The following is a 23,188-nucleotide window of genomic DNA, read 5'->3' as shown; positions in this document are numbered from 1 at the left end:
TTGTCTTCGAGGATGTTGGTTAGCTTCTATCCATTCCACACCCACCCTCGTGCCCCACTGTGGAAGTAGCCGCAAAGAAACGAGGGGCCCGGGGTCGACTGGGCGTTATATGCAGGCGCCATGGGTGGGTTTGGCTTTTGCCGCCCTCAGGTGGGCGCCCAGCCCCGACCCGCCTGCAGTTGGTTGCTAGGGGGTTATGTTTAAAGTTTCTCCGCGGCTGTGCACACGGTCGTCACACGGTGCGCACACACCTAACTGGAATGGATATGAGCAACACATCTCGAAGAACAACAGTTACAGAGGTGAGTAACCTTGTTTTCTTAAAAAAAAAAAAAAAAAAAATCTTAATGATTTCGCTTGTAGTTATATGTCATTCTGTTACTGTTTGTATATTTAGAATGTAAGCTCCTTGGAGCATGGGTGGTATCCTCTTTGTTCTATGGAGTGTTGAGTTTATTGTTCACACTCGTTAAAATTACCGTATATACTCGATTGTGAGCCAGTTTGTTTATAAGCTGACCCCCTCCTCCCAAGATGGATAAGTAAAAATAGAAAATTTTTATAACCCATTCATAAGCCTACCCTATAATTCAGGAGTCAGCAAACTTTGGCTCCCAGGTCATCAAGATAAGGGGTTGGGGGGCCGAGATGGTTTGTTTACCTCGAGTGTCCGCAGGCATGGAGGTAAACCTAAGTAGACAAAGTATCCTGGCGTGCCAGCTGCTTACCCTGATGGGCCAGGACAGCAACTGGTGGGGACATTTTTTTTGGGGGGGAGGGAGAAACTGGGAGTCAGGGGAGTAACCCCTGTGACCAACCCCCATATGACCTCACTCCTACACTCTCCCCATCCCATCCCTTCCCATCTTATCTGGGGAGAGCCGGGGAGGATGTCTCTGACCTGGTTGGAACTGCTCCTGCAGGCTGGGTAGCATGGCCGCAACCTGCTCCAGTGGGCCAGAGCAGATGGCACAGCCGCAGCCTGTTCCAGTGGGCTGGGCCAGGCAGCACGGCTGCAGCATGCTCTGGCGGGCAGTGCGGCATGGCCACAGCCTGCTCTGGAGCTGCAGCCCTGGAGCTGTAGCTGCTTCGGAGGCAGTGGGGAGAGCAGCGTGGCCAGAAATGGAAAGACTCTAGCACCGTGTCTTCCCTTCTGTCTCTGCTGACTGTGCTGCCTCTCCTTCTTCCCTCTGTTGGGGGGGAGGGGCTGTGTCCCACCTCTCCCTCTCTATACCTGTTCATAAGACGACCCCCTTCTCTGGTGCTTCCCTTTTTTACTAAAAAATTCTGCTTATGAACGAGTATATATGGTAATTTGTACAAAGTTAAATCTCCAGGTTTGCGTAGAGTGTGTTATATATATTCATGTTGTTCTAGTTCGTGTTAAAGTCTCTGGCACATTCAGCAATGACTCCCAAATTAAAGGTCCAATCCTGCAAATCCTCTGCATATGGAACTTTCATTATCGTCAAGTAAGTTGACTTGAACAGAATGGGATTCACACACAGAGGTCTTACAGGATTGAACCCTAATGGAATAATGGACGTCAGGTATAAAATGTGTAACTTGCACATGTTCCCTGAGATTAGAAATTCTTTGTACAGAATTACTAACCAGAAATATATGGGAAAATATTTTCTTAAAATGGAATATTGAGATTAGAAAGAGGGAAACCTTTGTTTTCTTCTGTAAACTACATTGGATTTGAATCCAGATCCTTCCCATACAAATCCAGTACCTGCACCATTCAGTTTATACTCAATTATACAGTTGTTTTAGTCCTAGATTTTGTCGTATGCTGAGAAGAGTGCTTGTGGATGAATTAATTTTAATGGCCTTTTGGTTTAACAGCATTACCATAGTTTAGCTAAAAGTTTTCAAGTTAAAAGATTCTCTTGCCTATTTTTCATTTATCATTATAGTTTCTATAGTCCAAATAAATTTTAGAGTAACTGTGGTACGTAATTTTAATCTATTTTATTAGGTAATAATACTGATGGGATTGAAAGTCGGAATGGCACTGCAAGTGCTCTCTTGCACATAGATGAGTCTACTGGACTTGGGAGACTAGCTAAACAAAAACCAAAGAAAAGGAGGAGACCTGAATCCAGGCAGTACCAAACAGGTGAGTACTTAGATGCTTAGGTAATTTAGAGATAGGGTCATAAAAGTACCTTGATAGAGACATATGGATGCTCATAAACAAATGTGCATTGCCACTGAGGACTTGAAGACACAATGTTTTGTAGAGAGAATATGGTTACTTTGCTTCTTGAATTTGTTTGCAAGATGTTCAGCTCACATACCCAACTTGTATTTTCTTTTTAAAATTCTGAAATAAAAATGTTAGGAAAACTTAACATCACAGCTTCAAATGGAAGTGAATCCTTCTCAGACAAAACAAAAGCAATATTGTGGCAAAAAGTTAAATTCGTATACATTTAATTTGTTAAACAAATCTGAATTGACTAGCATATACAACCTTTTTCAAAAACTGATCTTGGCCAAATAAAATATTGCTGTAAATGGTACTTTTCTAAAAAGCTGGTTGTCTTTTTTGTAGATACGTTAAACTGAATAAAGTTAGTTATGGCAGTTAATTTAACAAGTAACTAAAGAAGTTTGAGTATCATAAGTTACTTTATCTAGTATAACTTCTATACATGTTCTCTCATGTCTCTTAAACTTACTATAATTATGAAATAAGTTGCCCTAATGGTTTTTTCAGAATCTTTACTTGAAACCACAAGAGCAGGTGCATGATGTTGACATTAGTAGGCTTCTACCTTCCCTGAATTACTTATTTTTCTAATGAAGTAAAAAGAGCACCTCTCCATTTATTTAGGTGTTCTTGACTTAAAATACAGATATCAAAAACTCCTTTTCATTGTAACTAAACTGCATCAGTTCTAGTTCGTGTAGCCCCCACATAGCAGACCAGGTGAATTAGAGGTTGAAATAATCCTTCCTTTTGTACCACCAACTACCCTGTTAATTTTCCCTTATTTGGGGGAAATGTTCCCAGAAAGTAATCAAATTCAGGCTAATTTGGACAAAGATGAGGGAATGAGTTTGAAAGCTGAGGAGCCCTTACATAAAATGTTCTCCCATTGACCTACTCCCATTCATACCAAGAGGAGTCCAGCTTGAACATCTCTCCTGGTTGTAACCATGACATACGGCATGAGGAGGGAGGTAGTCTCTCAGATACGTAGGTCCTGGATATTTAGTGCAGATCATGTGGCACCGATGTAATATGCTCACAAGGCGATGTTCCACTTAACAAGTGAGCTGATGAGATTTGTACCAACTTCAGTCTGAGGGTGGTTTTAATGTGTAAATCTATGTAGATTTCATTGTAGTAGTATAATCTTGAGAAGAAAAAGACATGGATAACACATGTAAGTTCTGCTTCTGAAAGAAATGATTGCTAATTCCTTGCCATTCATATATGAAAAAAATCCATCCTCTCCACTGCTATCTGATCTAATAGCAAATAGAATGTACAATATATTACAGAAATTATATTGCATAGGAGTGTTTGTGGTATGAATGGACTTAATTCATTTTGTTAAAAAGTATAACTTTGAAATCTGGAACGTTGCGGGGAGTATAAATAGTTTGCTGTGTCAGGTTGTGTCATTGATTCATAGAAGTTGTCCTTTAATATACATTTTCCATTTTTATTAAAACGTATCGATTCTGATTAAAGACAATGTTGAGGAATGTTGAAGGGCCTGTAATCACTGACATGTTAACTTATTCCTTATTGAGTTCCTACAAATTTCTTTCATGTAGTCTGTGTGACATTGATTCATTGGTTGTAAAGATGCCCGTCTCTCTGTATGTCTCATACTTGACAGTAGTGCCAAATATAGAAGTTTTGATTCTGCACTTGTTAGTGTTGGGAAATTCTGACTATCAGTGCTATAGGATTAGTGCAGAGTAGTGGTTAAAGTGAACTTAATAACATTAATGGAAGTAACTAATTTGGATTTATTTAACAGTACTACTTATTGTTACATAATATTAATTAAATGACTTGAAGTAGAATGTTTGACAGTCAATTTCATGATGCTTTGTTTATTTTCAGCAATAATCATTGGCCCTGATGGCCATCCTTTGACTGTCTACCCTTGCATGATTTGCGGAAAGAAGTTTAAATCCAGAGGTTTCTTGAAAAGGCACATGAAAAACCATCCAGAGCACCTTCTTACTAAGAAGAAATACAGATGCACGGACTGTGATTACACTACCAATAAAAAAATAAGTTTACATAACCACCTGGAGAGTCACAAGCTGACTAACAAAACAGAAAAGCTTATTGAATGCGATGAGTGTGGGAAAAGCTTCTCTCATGCAGGAGCTTTATTTACTCACAAGATGGTGCATAGGGACAAAGGAGCCAACAAAATGCATAAGTGCAAATTCTGTGATTATGAGACAGCGGAACAAGGGTTACTGAGTCGTCATCTGCTGGCTGTCCACAGCAAGAACTTTCCTCATATTTGTGTAGAGTGTGGCAAAGGATTTCGTCATCCATCAGAGCTCAAGAAGCATATGCGAATCCATACTGGTGAAAAGCCATATGAGTGCCAGTATTGTGATTACAGGTCTGCTGACTCTTCTAATTTGAAAACTCATGTAAAGACTAAACATAGTAAGGAAATGCCATTCAAGTGTGATATTTGTTTTCAGACTTTTTCAGATACCAAAGAGCTGCAGCAGCATATACTTCTACATCAAGAAAGCAAAACACATCAGTGTTTGCATTGTGATCACAAGAGCTCAAACTCAAGTGATTTGAAACGGCATATAATTTCAGTCCACACAAAGGATTACCCTCACAAGTGTGATATGTGTGATAAAGGCTTTCATAGGCCTTCAGAACTGAAAAAACACGTGGCAGCCCACAAGGGTAAAAAATTGCACCAGTGCAGACATTGTGACTTTAAGATTGCAGATCCATTTATTCTAAGTCGCCACATTCTCTCAGTTCACACAAAGGATCTTCCATTCAGGTGTAAGAGATGTAGAAAGGGGTTTAGGCAACAAAATGAGCTAAAAAAACACATGAAAACACACAGTGGCAGGAAAGTTTATCAATGTGAGTACTGTGAGTATAGCACTACAGATGCCTCAGGCTTCAAACGGCATGTTATTTCTATTCATACAAAAGACTACCCTCACCGTTGTGAATACTGCAAGAAAGGTTTCCGAAGGCCTTCAGAGAAGAACCAGCACATTATGCGACATCATAAAGATATTGGGCTGCCTTAAAGTCTCTTTTACAGACTTATGGCTTGGAGTTGTAAAGGATATTGCTTTTCAGGCAGTCAGCTTATTTTAAAGCCAATCACCTGCGATCACAAAAAAAAAAAAAAAAAAAAATTAAAAATATTGTGCATTTGATTTATTGCTGTATACAAATAGGATTATTGCTTCTAGTTGACTTTTATACATTTTGTTCAATAGCGTGTTCTGAATTCTATTCAGTTTGTTTAATAAATGAGGAAAAGATGGCAACAATAAAGTTGCATTTAATAAAGTAAACCCTGTCTCATACTGAATTTTTCAACCGTAATAGCTTATTTAAACATTTATCTTACTGACTTTGTTGGTACTCAGCGTCCATGTTAATGCAGTTTTGTTGTGAATTTTAAAAATATTTTAAATTTTCTCTTGCTAAAATTGTCAGACGTACAAAATAACATGGAGAATTTTAATGTCAAGAATAATGTTATTAGGGCCAACCTATTTGTCCTATTTAGTGTATTCAGAACTTTTGGGATATTAAAAACTTTCCATTTGAGCAGTTATATTTAATATTACTGAACAAAAAATACATTTTGCATTTTTATTCAGGTTTCCTTACAAAGGATCTCATTCCTCCCTTATAATAAGTAAAAATGATCGGGGCATTTTTTCAATACTTATGCTTTTTGGAGTAAGAATTTATTCATAAGTATTATGTTTATTCTCTGTGCTTCTTTGTCTTTGAATGGTTATGTATCACAAAAGAGTTTTGGTTTTCTCAGCTTCCTGCTGACTAACATTGGTAACAAAAAATATAGCTCTTCCACTTACCTGGATAGGCTGCAACTTCTTGTGTGTACAGCTAAGTGTACCCCCAAATTGGATATGATTTTATGTATAACAACATACAACAGCAGTATTTGGGTCAAATTAGATTTTGCTGGGAATTATTTTAGTTTTATTCAAAAGTCCAACAGATGTCTCAGATAATTTTGCAAATGTATTATTTAGAGAGAGAACTTCAGGAAATAGTAGGAGCAGATGATTTTTAAGGAACAATGATCCAATTTTAATGCAGATATCCTTAATAAAAATAAATTATGACAGAGGCAGAACTGTTTTTAAATAGAACATTTTCATGAACCATCAGCAGCTGTTCTAAGCTGCTGTTTATTAAATACTTAGTATCCAGAATTAACCCAGTTTTTCTAGTCTGTTTATAAACAAATGGGAAAGCATTACAATTGTATGTAATTTTACCACCTGAAGTCTATTACTAAGATAAAGCTGCAGTGCAATATTGGTTACTAATTGCTGTATAAATGTGTAAGATATAAAGTCATATATCTTGAGATGACAAAAGGTAAAACTGAATTGCTTAATTACAAGTCACATATTAGGGCCTGATTCTGGAGTCCTTATTCAAATTCCCACTGAAATAAGTGGTTGATTGAGTAAGGATTGTAGGATGTGGCCCCAAATGACTATAGAATTAGACAGATTCTGCAAGCATTAATCCCACCAAGTAGCACTTACTGATAGTAGTTCCATTATCTGTAACAGGACTACTCACTGGGAGCAAGGGATGCAGAAGTTGGCTCTCAGTCCTTAGTCAGACCCATAGCGAATGAGTTTTCCTCTTTCAGATGTTTGTGTCCCAAATCTTTGCTATTTTGTTTTCTTATTGAGAACTGCAACTATCGCTCAGCCGGTCCATATGTTTTATTGTAAGTGTAAACACTTGAGTTTAACTTGGACTTGTCTTTTCAGGCAAGGCTAATGCTTTCTAATGCTGTTTTTCCCCATACTTTTTTGTGATGTCTGATTAATAGTGCCAGATGTACTGATCCAGTCCTACATTGGCTAATGTTGCTAATAATAAAGAGATCCTGATCATTTCACGTGTAACTGGGGAGGAAACTCCTGTGCCTGACTTCAGTGGGAATCTATGTGGTCATAGCAGTCTGCCTGCAAGCTGTATATTGCAGGATCAGGTCCATAGTGTGTGAAAACTTGGTGCACATTTTCTACTGAAATCTTGCAAAATGTCTTTGTTCAGATAGATTTTTCTCTCTAAGTGTTTTGCAAGTGGAAAGCTGAAAACTATAAATTCCACATATTATTGAGAAGTTCCAGCCATTTTGAACTATATATTTTTAAATAAGCTGAAAGACAAAGAACACAAACACTTTACACACTTTATTTCTCTTATGTAGTCTGGAATCATACACACTTTTTTTAAAGCACAATACTGAAACCTCTTTTTTAAAGGAGTAATTAAAAGTTTGGTCAAGTGGATTTTGTAAAATGTATTTGTCTGTATAAAGAGAAAATGAAATTGTAGTTATTGTTAATGTACTGACATTAGTTACAGGCTAGTTTTAATTCTTAAATAATTTGATTAGCATATGCTATAAAATGGATGTTTCAGTTAAATGTTTTTAAAAGGTACAGATTTTTACAAGGACACAATATAAATTATTGTTCTGTAGAAATGCCCTGTTAAATATTGTATGTCCCTCCCTCTGTACACTTTGTAAAAAAGAAAAAGAAAAAACAAAATACATGGAATCATATAGGGATGTGTGACATTATTGTAATTGTGTACTTGATAATAACGTGAAAAAATAAAAATCAGAATATTTTCTTGTTAACGAATGTTTAGCTTACTTTGTTCCAGTACTAAGATAATATTACTTAATGATACACACTTTAGGCTAAATTACTAGTTTTTTTTTTAAATGTTTATTTTTATTCCCCCATTTCTCAACTTGTGTGCAGTACTGGATACAAAGTGTTTAAATGGTTTACATTTGTGAAGCAAACAGAATGACTAATGATCCTTCATTTGGGCATTTGATCATTTCTTATGCTTAGGTTACAGGTGCTTTGAGACCCTAAGAAGGCAGATCCGCTGAGTTCACTTAACTTCTATTTCCATGTCGTTAAAACGATTAATTTCTATTAAACTGTTTTTAAAATATCAGTCTCCTCCAACAAAGTGGTTAAGTACTAAGTGAAGTTCTACTACAATATCCAGACAATGGATAATTTTTATTTTGTTATTTTCCAGACGGAACAGCATGTGCAGCTATCATAATTAAACTAAATGGACCACACACAAATAATATCTAGATTACAGAGAAGGTAAGAAACATTTATCCACTGGGGGCCTAGAGAGAACATGTCTAATAATCAAAATGCCAAACACTTCAAACTAGTACCCTTTAACAGGACTCTTACTGATGGATGACTTTGTGTGTGGGTGTGTTGATGGAGATCTAATCAATTGTCCTGGCCATTGCAGAAAGAAAAACCAAGACACCAAGAATATGGTTTAACTAGGCTGCAACCAGACATGCCAAACCTGTGAAAAAATGCAGAAACTGGGCATATTTTGCTTAATTGGCTTGTGAGTTGCTTGTTGGCGAGTTTTTGGCTTGTAGCTGGTTTGGCTTGTAGTTGTTTTTTTCGATCGGCTCCCGGCAAGCAGGGCCAAGGGGAGGAGAGAGTCAGGGGTGCACAGTGGGCCTATCACAATCCTAGACTGCATGCCAAGGGGATCTAGGCACAAAGAGTGTTGGGATTCTTAGAGATTGGCTTGTTTTGGCCGCGTTTTGAAATGGGATTAGCTTGATTTTTGGCTTATTGTGAAAGTTGGGATGGCTTATTTACCGTGTGAGAGTTGGCAATTGTGGCTGCAACTTTACTAAGTAACATATTTGGGAACTAGCCAGCGATAACCCATCCAACTCAGGTCATCCAGTGTAATCTCTACCACCCATGTTATGCTCTCCATCCTCTATTCCATTTGGTGAGTACCTGGGGGAAACTATTTGGGGATTTAGTGACCCCATTACCTTGGCCCCCAACACCATTGCTGGGGCCCCATTGCCTTCCCCTGTACTGGTCAGGGTTAATGAGGTGAGAAAGAGAGTTGTCTCACTACACCAGACAGTAGGAGACCTGGCCCAATTCCCCAGCTTCTTTAGGAGATGCCTTCTAGTCTGCTTCCGATGCCAGTTTTCCAGGGAACTGGATCCTTATTGAATGAGTGCATGCACTGACATTTGTCACAAGGAGGTACCAGCAATTCTTCTTCGAGTGCTTGCTCATATCCATTCCAGTTAGGTGTGTTCGTCGGAGAAACTTCTACCCTAGCAACACTCGGTGGGGCAGCTGGCCCCCCCCTGGAGTGGCACTGCTATGGTGCCTGATATATACCCCTGCCGGCCCATCAGCTCCTCAGTTCCTTCTTACCGCCCATGTCGGTCGTTGGAACAGTGGAGCGCAGCTTAGCTGATCTCCACCTCCCTAGCGATTCGCTTGTTGTATAGTTTTTTCGTGTACATAGTTTTTTCTCTAGCTTTATTTAACATTTGAAATAGTTTTGTAGTTGTGTATATAATTAAAGAGGATCGGGGGTTCGCCCCTTCTCCTCCCCCGGTACCGGGGCCCATGCCCAGTTCACTGGGCTTCAAGCCCTGCGCGGCCTGTCATCGGCCGATGCCCACTGGAGATCCGCACGACTCCTGTCTAAAATGTCTGGGTGAGTCCCACCTTCTGGACAAGTGCCGTATCTATAAGGCATTCAAGCCCCGGACAAAGAAAGAGCAGGACATTCGCCTGAAACAACTTTTGATGGAGGCAGCTCTGACTCCTCCATCCTCGGCACCGACTCTGGCACCGGGAACAAGTGTATCTTCCGCTCCGGACCGCCCGGCACCAGTGAAGACTCCTCGACATCACCCTTCACCAGCCCAATCCTCCAGCCGGCACCGCTCCCTTTCCCCGAGGAGCAAGAAGCACAAGGCTTCTGCAGGACCTACAGCTACACCGCAGTCAGAGTGTAGCTCCAAGTCAAACCGCCCGGCACCGTCAACTGCCGCAGCACCACTTGTCTCTGCACCGTCGATTCTGGTCTCAGGAACCGTTGAGTCTGGTGCCTACCAGCTCCCCAGCCTGTGCTGCGGTCGAGCTTGTCATACCGTCCACGCCGGAGACCTCCACGGCGCGGGACCTAATTGCTTTAACAGAGCCTGAGCTGCCCCAACCCCCGGCACCGCCGGTGCGGGTTATTCAGTCGCTGGGCAAGCCTGCCATGGTGCGACCACCTTCTCCGGGCACCACTGAGCTCCGTCGGTCTCGATCTGGATCCCGTGATCGCTCTCGGCCCTGACACCGCTCCTGATCCCGGTGCCGCTCGCAGTCCCGGTACCATTCTCCATCCCGGTACCGGTCGTACTCACGGCACTGCTCGAGATCCCGGTCCCCGTCGTGGTACCATCGTCACCGGTCCAGATCCCGGCACCGCCGCACCTCTCGCAGCTGATCCAGGCACGACGATGTACGGCACCGGTCAACCTCCCGGCACCGCGCTGGTCGCAGGTCCCGCTCCCGACACCGCCACGGTTCCCGGTACCGTTCGCCAGTGCCGCACAGAGAGGAGTACTATGGACACAGAGACCTAGTCCAGTCTACTTCAGCTCCCCCGTGGCCGTCACATCATCCGTCCGCCTCCTCACATGCGGACAGCGCCTCCTATGGGGGTTCAGACACGCAGGCCCATCCGGACCACGGACCGCCTCAGTGGTCTTTTTGGACATTGTGGGCCTATCACCAAGCCAAAGGCGAACCAACGGGCCCATCACGCTCTGGCCATTCCAAGCACTGTGCACCAGAGGCCACAGTCAGCAGACTTCCCCCCGCTGGTATGGAGGAAAGCTCTGCACAAGCTCTGGAACAGCACGATATTCCAGAGACGGAGGCCCACCAGGATGCGGCATCAGTCCAGGACCCACTCATCCCAGGGTTGTCTAGCGGGCACATCATCATCGGGGCCTCCTCCGATTGATCTGCGAGCACACCAAGATCTTCTGCGGTGTGTTGCCCAAAATATCAGCCTTCCCGTAGAGGAAGTCCCTGAGGTGGAGGACCCAGTGGTTAGCATCCTATCAGCGGAAACACCAACCAGAGTGGCCTTCCCCTTTATCCGGTCTATCCAGGCCAGAGAAGACACCATCTGGCAGTCCCTGGCTTCCATCCCACCAACAGCCAGGGGAGTGGAACGAAAATACATGGTGCCTTCTAAAGGGTACGAATACCTCTATGTGCACCCCGCTCCTTGCTCGTTGGTGGTACAATCAGTCAACGAAAGGGAGTGCCATGGCCAGCAAGCCCCCGCGCCAAAATCTAGGGAGGCCAAGCGCATGGACTTGTTGGGCTGGAAGATCTACTCTGCCAGAGGACTTCAGCTCTGCATGGCGAACCAGCAAGCCCTCTTAAGTCGATACTCCTATAACACCTGGGAGGCGGTCGGCAAGTTTACCGAGTTGGTTCCCCAGGACTCCCGTCAGGAGTTCACAGCACTCCTAGAGGAGGGGAAGAGGGTTGCGAGAACCTCCTTGCAAGCCTCACTAGATTCCGTTGATTCGGGGGCTAGAACGGTCGCCTCTGGTATAGTCATGTGACGCATATCATGGTTACAGGTGTCCAGCCTACCGCCTGAGCTGCAATATACCATACAGGACTTGCCGTTCGATGGACAAGGTCTTTTTTCACAAAAGACAGGCTGCAGAGTCTGAAGGACAACCGGGTTATCATGCGTTTGCTGGGAATGCATACACCCCAGACTCAGAGACGGTCATTCCGTTCCTAGCCTCAGCGCCCTTACCCCCTGCCTCGGCCAAGACAGGATTTTGCCCGTAAGAGAGGTCGCACTACCCACAGACGGCAGTCGGGACCTCAAGGGGGCAACAATTCTGGTTCTGCCAAACCACCATCGGGACCCAAAACAAACTTTTGAGGGTGCGGCCGAGAGCAGCGTACCAATTCCCTCTTCGGATCCCTTCCAGTTTTCCAACCGCCTTTCCTCGTTCCTTCCAGCGTGGTCCCAGTTGACTTTGGATCGTTGGGTCCTTCGTACGGTGGAACTTGGATACAGTCTTCAGTTTGTCTCTCCTCCTCTCTCCCACCCCCCCTCCTCCCCGTCCCTCTTCAGGGACCCCTCTCATGAGCAACTCCTCATGCAGGAGGTTCGCAAGCTCCTCTCAATCGGAGCTATAGAGAAGGTACCGGAGAACTTAAAGGGCAAGGGGTTTTATTCCCGATATTTCCTGATCCCTAAGACAAAAGGGGGCCTCCGGCCCATCCTCGACCTGCGCAGGCTGAACAAGTTCATCAAAAAGTTCAAGTTCTGCATGGTGTCCCTGGGGACCATCATTCCCTCCCTGGATCCCGGAGATTGGTACGCCGCTCTCGACATGAAGGACGCATATTTCCACATTGCGATTTATCCCCCCCACAGGAGGTATCTGCACTTTGTGGTAAATCAGGTTCACTACCAGTTTACTGTCCTTCCTTTTGGTCTTTCCTCGGCCCCTCAGGTCTTCACGAAATGTATGGCGGTCGTCGCCGCTTCACTACGCCGTCGTCGAATACACGTCTTCCCTTACCTCGACGACTGGCTTATCCGAGGGACCTCCGAGGCTCAAGTCATCAGCCTTGTCGCCATCATCAGGGAGCTGTTTATATGTCTAGGCCTGATCATCAATCTGGACAAGTCCACCCTGGTGCCCACGCAAAGAATAGAATTTATCGGGGCAGTGCTGGACTCCAACCTTGCAACAGCCAGTTTGCCCCCGCACCGGTTTCAGGCCATAGTCTCCCTTGTCCAAAGTCTTCAGAGGTTTCCAACTACCTCTGCTCGTACTTGCCTTGCTCTCCTTGGGCACATGGCTGCATGCATTTTCGTTACAAAACATGCCAGACTACGAATGCGCCCAGTGCAAACCTGGCTCGCTTCAGTCTATCGGCCGAGCAGGGACGCCATAGACATTATTCTGACAGTTACACCGGATGTTCTGGGCTCCCACGACTGGTGGAAGATGTCATCCCAAGTGTGTGTGGGCCTGCCCTTTCATCCTCCCCAGCCCTCCACGTCCCTAACAACGGACGCGTCCGCACTGGGCTGGGGCGCCCACCTAGGGCACCTGCGCACCCAAGGCCTTTGGTCACCCCGGGAGCTGATGCTTCATATCAATGTCCGAGTGCTCAGAGCGGTCCGGCTGGTGTGCCAAGCGTTCCAGGGCCATCTACATGGCCGTTGTGTTGCAGTGTTCACGGACAACACAACGGCCATGTATTACATCAACAAGCAGGGGGGAACAAGGTCGTCTCCCTTGTGCCAGGAAGCGATCCAACTGTGGACTTCTGTATAGCCCAATCCATACATCTGGTGGCCTCTTTTCTTCCAGGGGTACGAAACACTCTCGCAGATCACCTGAGCGGGTCCTTCCTCTCGCACGAATGGTCCATCCGTCCAGACGTTCTCCATTCGATTTTCCGGAGGTGGGGCTTTCCCCACATCGACCTGTTTGCATCCAGAATGAACAGGAAGTGCCAGGTGTTCTGCTCCCTACAGGGTCGCTCCCCGGGCTCCCTGTCGGATGCGTTCATGATTCCATGGACGGGCCACCTCTGTTATGCCTTTCCACCATTTTCTCTCGTCCACCGAGTCCTGCTCAAGATCTGCAGGGACAAAGCCCACCTTATTCTGATCGCACCAGCTTGGCCGAGGCAGCACTGGTACTCCATGCTGCTTGACCTGTCCCGGTCAGACCCAATTCCCCTGCCGATCTGGCCGGACCTAATCACACAAGACTTCGGCAGGCTGCACCACCCGGACCTGCAGTCCCTCCATCTGACAGCGTGGCTCCTGTCTGGTTAAGCCAGTCAGAGTTGAGCTGTTCCGCAGCAGTACAGCAGGTGTTGCTCGGAAGCAGAAAGCCCTCCACGCGTTCGACATACCTCGCAAAATGGAAGCACTTCTGCCACTGGTGTGCCCAGCATGACCATTCTCCGCGTTCTGCATCAATCCCCACTATCCTGGACTATGTATGGTCTCTTAAAGAGCAGGGGTTGGCAATCTCCTCTCTGCGAGTACACCTTGCGGCTATGTCCACCTTCCATCCGGGGGAAGCTGGCAGTTCCATTTTTCCCCACTCTATAGATTCCAGGTTCCTCAAAGGCTTGGAACGACTATATCCACAGGTCAAGCCCCCTACCCCTACCTGGGACCTGAACCTGGTCTTAAGCAGGCTCATGGGGCCCCCTTTTGAGCCTTTGGCCACTTGCTTGCTACTGTACCTGTCCTGGAAAACAGCATTCCTAGTCGCTGTTACCTCGGCTAGACGAGTCTCAGAACTCCGTGCACTGACTGTGGATCCTCCATATACTGTGTTCCATAAGGACAAGGTACAGCTGCGACCGCACCCGGCGTTCCTTCCCAAGGTCATCTCAGCCTTTCACGTTAACCAGGACATCTTTCTGCCAGTCTTCTTTCCAAAGCCGCATTCATCACGACGAGAACAACAGCTCCATACTTTCGATGTCTGGAGGGCTCTCGCCTTCTACATCGAGAGGACCAAGCCTTTCCGGCGATCACCACAGCTATTCGTAGCCGTGGCAGAACGTATGAAGGGCATAGCAATCTCCTCCCAACGTATCGCGTCTTGGGTTACATCATGTATTAGGACTTGCTATGACTTGGCTCAAGTCCAGACGGGCCATCTCACCGCCCACTCTACGCGGGCTCAGGCCTCATCTGCTGCGTTTTTGGCCCATGTTCCCATACAGGAAATCTGCCGCGCGGCTATCTGGTCTTCCATCCACACCTTTGCAGCCCATTACGCATTGGTCCAACAGTCTAGAGACGATGCCGCCTTCGGCTCAGCGGTCTTACATTCCGCAACGTCTCGCTCCGACCCCACCGCCTAGGTAAGGCTTGGGAATCACCTAACAGGAATTGATATGAGCAAGCACTCGAAGAAGAACAGTTACAAAGGTGAGTAACCGTCTTTTTCCTTGGTTGCTTCCCACCATCCAGAGTGTTACCAATTCCTTCCTGAACAGCCACCAGAATCATTCCCACTTCTCAGTTGGAGAAGTATACCACCTCTTCTTTGAATAACATGAAATTTTGTGATGGGAAATCCTTATCCTTACCCACTCATCTAATTTAGCTACTAGCTGATTTACCCCTCTCCTGGCCTTGTCCCCCCACAAAGGCCAGGTAGCTCCCCTTCCAGACCCTCTATTGTGGAATCTCTGGCCAGGTTACACTTACCCCTGGAAAAGTACTTGTTTCCACTCCCTAATCTTTGTCCTAATTCTTAACTCCACCCCTTTACCAAATCCCCAGATAGTTTCCCCCTCCCCCAGTTATACATTGATCTATTCACATGCCTTCTCCCAGCCTAGCAAGCATAAAAGGGGCATCTGCTAACCCCAGCTGTTGCTCCTCCATTCAGGCCAACTCAGAGCTGCCTCACCGCTGAGGCCCAGCTGTGAACTTCCTGGGGAACTGGCAACCTACTTGCAGCTAAATGCACAATACTGTGTCCGCATGTCTAGCCGCCAGCTCCTGGGATCTGTTCTCTTGAGCCTGAAGAAATAAACAGGAAGAACTTAGCACATTTATACCGCTGAATTATCATTCCTGTCAGATCTCTATACTCTTTTCTCTGCATTTAGATGCCACCTTCGATAGCCAGAAGCCATTGGACTCCCATTCCAAGCTGTGCTGTGGATGTAGTCACTCCAGTCCTGCATGGATGGGATTCTAATTCACCAGGAGAACTTCAACAATATGTGCTCTTCTACATCATGAACTGGTTTCCTTTTCCAAGGTAACTTCCTGTGAAGAAAGAATGGCCTGACAAACAGGTTTCTGCACTATGCTAGTCTGTACTGCTTTGATTAGCCAATCCCAGCTCCCTTACTTTGGTAGTAGTATAATTCACTGTGGTCTTTTGACACTCAGGATAAGATCCACAAACAAGACATAGGCATTGCAACGTCTTTCTTTTAGGTGCTCTGCAGCCTAGTAGAATCCAAAACCCTGAGTTAGGTGCCCAGGCTCCCCATACAAGGCATGAGGATAATTAGATGCCTAAGTTTGGGATTCACAAAAGCCAATAAACTGAACAGCTAATAAGCTAGCCAATAAAAATCCTGAGGAAAGGCGCGTGACCTAAGCTCCAACCCTTAAAGAGAGTTAAGCGGACACTTTCTTCCACTTGTGATTCATAGCCATGTGCCCTCCTGGAGTTTCTGTTCTAATCACTGGGCTATGGGGCATTCTTAGGTGGGGCTCCTTCAGTCTTTCCTGTTGAAGCTATTTCACTTTGTATAAAAAATTAAGTCGTCAGTGGAACAGGTTGGAACTTGGGTTTCCCACCTCCGTGGGGAGTGCCCCAACCCCTGGGCTATAGAGTCATTCTCATGCATGCTCTGGTCCAATGACTATGTAGTTGATAAAATTGGAACAGCTTCCCACAGGTGAGCAATAGGAGCCCAGTATGGCCTAGTGGTTGGGACACAGAAAACCTAGGTTCAAGTCCCTGCTTCACACCAGGCCGAGAGGGATTTGAACCTGAGTTTCTCATAGCCTGCATAAGAGCTCTAAGCATTGGGTGATCGTACATAAAGGGAGCAGTGACACCACCATCATTTTGACTTGGGGCTCAATCTGGTAAGCATGCTCAGAGCATGCCTACCACATCAGCCAAGACAGGTGGGGCAAATGCCTACTTAGGCAGAAGCTAAGTGCTGGGCAGCAGGACTGAGTTGGCTTGCATGCTCACCAGCAGAAATTTAGGCATCTATGGGGACTCGGAAACTGATGCACTTAGGGAATTTAGGTGCCTGTGGGGTTAGCTGCTAAAGTGCGGTTTTGAGGATCTAAATTTTGGATTTAGGTGCCTAAATCCTTCATGGCTCTAGCCCTCAAAGTCAGATCTCTTTTCCCCATACAACCCCTTTGTAGACTCCTAAACTTCCAAAATCTATCTGAATCCTCCCTTGCTGACCTTTAATTGCTGTGATAGAGACCATCCCTCCAATAGCCTAACAAAAACTCACTATCAGGCTTCTGGTAATTAGTATCTTTCTGTAAAGTGGGTTGTTCAATAACACTATACCACACTATACCACAGCATATGGTATGCGGTTGGGAAATAAGTCAAAATCTGAGAGGGAGCACACCTGCTTTCAAGTGGAGTTGAGTAAATTCCAGAATGAACCAGAATGTTCATGGGGCTAGTTGCTTTGCAGTGAAGTAAAACAGGTCACATGCCAAGGTTCTAGAGGCCTAGTTGGACCTGAATGGGCTCCTTGCTGGCTCCCAGCTGCAAATCTCAAGCTCTGCCCACCTCACACACTGAGTGACTTGAAGAACTGGTGGTTATCAACGTGGGCCACTGCCTGGTATTTTACTTCAGAATTGACTCTCTTGCTCCTGACCTTGTCCCTGAAGATAGTGAGTGACACTATGACAAGAAAGCACCTCAGAGAAGTATGTATTTTACTAGCCTCTCTGATACAGTCAGCACCATGTGCCCTGGTGGACACCCCAGACCTAAAGCCAGCATCTGAATTAGGTTTCAGGTCCACTTCTGGCATCCAATCTTCTCATCAAAAGAAATCCTACTGCACTTATTCAGAACACAATCAATCCTCCATTCCTTGATTTGCCCTTAATAATAAATTGGTCTGGCTGTGGTAAGCCACTGCTAAAGCACAGCTTGGATTCTTTAGGATAGATCATATTTTGGGCATAGAGAAGTACTATGGGGGGAGTGGGGGGCTTCCCGGTGAGCCCCTCCCTATCCCTTCCACCTGTGGCTCCGCTCCCTCCACATGTGACTATGCCCACGGCCCCATCCCTCTCTGCCCCCTTCCACCCAGGGCCCCCTCATTCTGCCCCCCACTGCAGCCCCACCACTGGAGAAGCTCTGTTTCCCCACCGTGGCCCCAGGCCACAACGGGGAGTGAGAGCTCCCTCAGCACTGAGGCCGCAGCGATAACGAGAGTGTCTCCGGTCCTGGGGCTGCCGCAGGGATCCCAGGGCTGGGGCTTCCCTTGCTGGCCCTCAGCTTCTGCGGGGATGGGGTTGGGAGGGTGCTGGGGGCTTTCCCTGCCACCATGCCTGGCACTGCTGTTGGGGAGCAGGGTCTGGGATTGTGGGGGTTCCCCCACTGCTGCACCTGGCAGGACTGCCAGGGAATGGTCTTGGAGCAAGGGGGGGCTTCCCACACTGCTGCCCCTGCCAGGGGGCGGGGGCACTGGGGTTCCCCTGCTTCTGCACCAGGCTGCCATGTCCACCTGGTGCTGCTTCCCAGGAAGCGGGTCAGGGCATGAGGGCTTTCACTGTCCGTCTGGGGCTCTAGGGCCCCCAGTTGGCCAGGGCCCCTTGGCACAGGCCCTGTAGGCCCAGTGGCTAATCTGCCACTGCTCTGAAGCATCTGTGTGCTTAGCCTTGGTTCAGCAGCTCTGACCCCAGTAGCCTGTATACAGCCCCAAAGCCCCACTCTGGCTTCCACCAGCCTTAGTTACAACCAGCAAGGTGACCTCAACACACTTCCCGTCTTGAACTTTCCCCAAATAGTGTACCCTACAGTGTCCAGCCCTCTCCTGCACAGTCCAGAGAAATGCTAAAGTCCGTTTGTTCCTCTAAAGACACAGAACCCAAGAGCTTGCCACATTAACTGGAGTGAATATTTATTTTAATTGAAACACAGCATTGATGGTTTAGATTACTAGTAAACAAACATATTAACAATAGGTTAAGTGATTCCAAGTAAAAGGAATAAAGTTAGCAAGGATTACAAGCAAATAAAAGTGAAAATGTGCATCTAAAAGTCTAAAACTTAATCGAGCAAGGTACAGGCTTCATTCAAACTGGTTTCTCTCACCAATCTTCCCTCTTCCCAATCATGGCTGACTTTCCCTCTGTCAGGACCTTCCACAGAAGTACAAGCTGCTTGCTTAACTTTTCTTTTTAGGTGAAAGATCTCTGCCTAAGTAGGTTTCTCACCTATATTCAGCTTCCAGAAACATCAAATCCCCTTTTTGGTTGAAGGACCCACCTTTCTCAGCTTGCAAGAACTTTATTCCCTTGTATCTGTCTAGTGATGGATGCCAAAGATGTCTTCTGTGCTTGTTTATATCTTCCAAAGTTCAGTGACTTTGTTTCAAGAGGCAGGATGATTTCATGCTGTTTTTCCCTTCCTGGGGCTTCCATTGTTTTAATTCTCCCATCCTTAATTTACATAGGGAGACAGCTGTGATGTTTCCTTTCTGTCTGGGCAGATTTAGCAGCCTAATATCAATGAGTATCCATAATTCCTTTTAGAGGGTTAATATATACCATTCATAGTGACATTAATCACCAGCATCATAGGCTTTTGGAAAAGACCTCACTCTGCACAAACTGATAGTACAGCAGTGTTATATACAATCAGTTGATTCAGTTGCTTATCACTAGTAAACCTTTTGAAATGGATTCTTCTGCAAAGTAAATCCCAGACCAAGCCTCTCTCCCCTGCTTGATGTAGATGCCATGCTGTCTCTTCCCACACTGTTAGTGATAGGTTTGCCTCTGCCCTCTGTGGCGTGATGGGTGTGTTTACATGATATGTTTATAGATTCTCACTGTCCTTCAACATACTTTGGAAGTAACTCCCTGGTGGGCAAAACACGTTCCTTTGTCTAGGGCAGATCTGTTTAAAACTCCCCTGACATACCTGGTTTACACATACTTTAGTTATAATTCTAACATATTTCCATAACTTAGTACCCATTGTGTACATACATCATGCAAGAATATTACCAGTCAGTGAGTTGTTAGTTTTCAAGTGCACTTGGCAAGGCACATTTTGTAAAAGATTGTTCCCGTAGTGTGTGGGTGTGACTACAGGGAGCTTAGTGTCCTGGTCACCTGTCTGGTGATTGCCCTAAGCACTAGACTATGGAGGATTCTGAGGTGTGTCTCACTCAATCTCTCCTATTTAACTAGTTCCACTTTCATTAAATATGAATTGGGCCACAGCTAGAGTTAGAATGACTATAGCCTTGTGATTCAGGCACTTACCTGAGAGGTGGTAGATCCCTGTTCAGATACCAAGTCCTTATCAGGCAGGGGGGACTTGACCCGGTCGTGATAGTGTTCCTGCATCCTGGGTTATTGTCCTAACTACTACCTAAGGGTTACAAATGAACACAGACTCCTCCAGCTGTCTTTTGTGAGCTAGCCTGAGGCACCTGATTCAGTAGGCATTCTTTGAGCATGCCCACCGGATCCGGCCCCCACACATGACTTAGTCAGCTGAACATCTGTGAATGGCTCTGCAGCTTAAGTGGGACTTAGGTGTCCAGGCAGCAGTGAGCAGAGGCAATAACTTAGGCACCAAGTGAGTTGAGGAGCCAACAGCATTAGGAGCAGCGGAGTGGGAGTTTTGTGGATCGCAGTGGGGCCCAAAAATGGAAGTTAGGCTCCCAAGCACGTGAGTGGATTGCACTCCTAGAATATAAAATTATTTCTGTTTACCCAGAAGGGTTTTTGCAGTACAGAGCCCTACGACACTAAGCTGGGGGGTCAGAAAGTTGATTAAGTACTGATGCAATGAGAAGAGTGCCATAAAGTAGCACAATTTCTAGTAGCCAGTCCCCTGATCCCAGGGCTGAGGAAAATCACGTGTCTAACTCCTGACCAGGCCTGATCCTTTTTCATTTGTGAAATCAAACCAGCTCACAGTCCAGTGATTGGAGTTAGTGTTAACAAGATCAGCAGTAATAAATACTAAATTTACTTCTTTCTGTAGAAGAGGAGCTTATGCTTAATGTTAAGTATTTTTTCTCCTCAGAAATATATCAAAATGTTGTCAGTAAACACTTGTTTCAGAGGAAGTGCTTTCTTTAAAAACAAAGAATCTTAAACTCCATTAGCCAAAATCTTACGCATGGCTTGTGCAGTTTTGCCAAAAGCTGAATTATGAAATTCTGATCTCAGACAGGCTCATGTGGATTGTTTCTTAAAATCAATTAATGTGCTTAAGTATGTGTAAACAATAATTATTTTGTTAAGTAAGTGGAGGATGAAAGACCAAGGAAAGATCCTTAATTTAATCTGGTAGATTGCAGAAATCTGAAAGTCTTTTCCACTAGGTGGCAATATAGTATAAAAATACACACAAACAGCTATATAGTAGTTTTGTTTCTTAATAGGTAAATGGCATTAGTTTACCAAGTGCCCCAGCCAAAAATACAGGCAGTAGATGATTTAATCTCTCTTTATTTAGAGGATCCAGTGGAGCTGGTATTTGATACCCTGTTTGCTCAAGGATACTTATTTTTATGATGTACTTCCTAGAGAGACAGAAATTGCCAGAAGTCTAATTTCAAATATTTTCTGCTTTCCATCAAATGCTTTTAAATTTCGTCTTTCTCTCTTTCTTTTCAGTGGACATGGTGCAATGATTGGTATATTGAACTGTGATTCAGGAGACCTCTAATCTTGTGTCTGCCACAAACTTGCTGTGTGACCTTGGATAAATCATCTAAGTGCCCCATGCCTCAGTTTTCCCATCTCTCTAAAAAGTGATAATAGGGCTATCAAATGATAAATTAATCATGATTAATAAAATAGATTGCAATTAATCATGTGATTAAAACAATTAATTGTGCTGTTAATAATAGAATACCATTTGAATATTTGTGGATGTTTTCTACATTTTCAAATATATTGATTTCAATTACAACACAGAATACAAAGTGTACAGTACTCACTTTATATTTATTTTTGGTTACAAATATTTGCACTGTAAAAACAAAAGAAATAGTATTTTTCACTTCACCTAATACAAGTACTGTAGTGCAATCTCTTTATCATGAAAGTTAAACTTATAAATTTAGAATTATGTACAAAAAAAACTGCATTCAAAAATAAAACAATGTAAAATTTTAGAGCCTACAAGTCCACTCAGTCCTACTTCAGTCAGTCACTCAGACAAACAAGTTTGGTTGCAATTTGCAGGAGATAATGCTGCCTGCTTCTTGTTTACAATGTCACCTGAAAGTAAGGTGTTGTTCACAGTGGCAGGTGTTGCCAACGTCACAAGATAGTGTCGGCCAGATGTTGCAAATATGGCATATGTCCCCTCATGCTTCAACCACATTCCTGAAGACATGCGTCCTGCTGATGATCGGGTTTTGCTCGACAACAATCAAAGCGAGTGGACTGAATGCATGCGTTTTCTACTGCAGTCAGAATGCCTACCAGCACAGGCCTGGTGGTTCAGAGTTCTGTAGTTTCCATATCTTGATGTTGTTCTTTAAGATTCTGAAATTTCTTCCACAGCTCGCCTTGGAGATTTTGGATGGCTTCAGATTCTTAACCATTGTTTGAGTGCTGTAAGCTATCTTAGCATCTCCCATTGGTACCGATCTTTTTGCTTTTGTCAAATTTGCTGTGAAAGTTATCTAAAAATAACACATGCTGGTATCAACCGAGACTGCTATAACATGAATATAATGGGAGATCAGGTAAAACAGAGCAGGGAGACATACAATTCTCCTTCCCAGGGAGTTCAGTCAAATTAATTAGTGCATTTTTTTTTTTAATGGAGCATCGTCAGGCGGTGTCGAAAGACATCGTACCCTCTGGAATGGTGGCCAAAGCTGAGGGCATATGGAATGTTTAGGTCATATCTGGGCACTAAATACCTTGCAACGACGATCTAGAAGTGCGCATCGTTGGAACTGCCATGATATCAGCTCTCAGGTTGACACTGTAATACAAAACGGGGCATTATCTCCCATAATGTAAATAAACTTGTTGTGTCTTCGAGATTGGCTGACGAAGCAGTGGGACTGAATAGACTTTGGGGCTCTAAAGTTTTAGCATTGTTTGTTTTTGGAGTGAGTTATGTAACCAAAAAGATCTAATGTTTGTAAGTTAACACTTTCAGCAATAAAGGATGTTGAATTATAGTACTTGTATGAGTTGAGTTGAAAAACAATGTATTTTGTTTTTCATTTTTACAGAGCAAATATTGTTAATAAGAATAAATATAATAAGTGGCATTCACCTTTG

At 44.6% G+C, this 23,188-nt stretch overlaps 1 protein-coding gene across 3 annotated transcripts in view; it reads left to right on the top strand.

Annotated features, from left to right (window-relative positions):
• The window catches only part of ZFX (zinc finger protein X-linked), a 34,699-nt gene extending 26,789 nt beyond the window's left edge, over positions 1-7,910 (top strand). For 2 of the 3 annotated variants that reach the window (XM_032772434.2, XM_032772433.2), the window contains exons 7-8: positions 1,985-2,125; positions 4,094-5,398. In XM_032772434.2, coding sequence (XP_032628325.1) covers positions 1,985-2,125; positions 4,094-5,280 — 1,328 coding nt within the window. In that variant the 3' untranslated portion in view covers positions 5,281-5,398. Of the gene's footprint in view, positions 1-1,984; positions 2,126-4,093 lie in introns of all 3 variants that reach the window. The other variant, XM_075059893.1, reaches the window with a different exon arrangement.
• Positions 7,911-23,188: the final 15,278 nt, after the last annotated feature.

This window comes from Chelonoidis abingdonii, chromosome 1, assembly GCF_003597395.2.
Source record: "Chelonoidis abingdonii isolate Lonesome George chromosome 1, CheloAbing_2.0, whole genome shotgun sequence".
Lineage (NCBI taxonomy): Eukaryota > Metazoa > Chordata > Testudines > Testudinidae > Chelonoidis > Chelonoidis abingdonii.
Note: the sequence above shows the minus strand (reverse complement) of the source record. Positions and strands in the feature narration are given on the sequence as shown.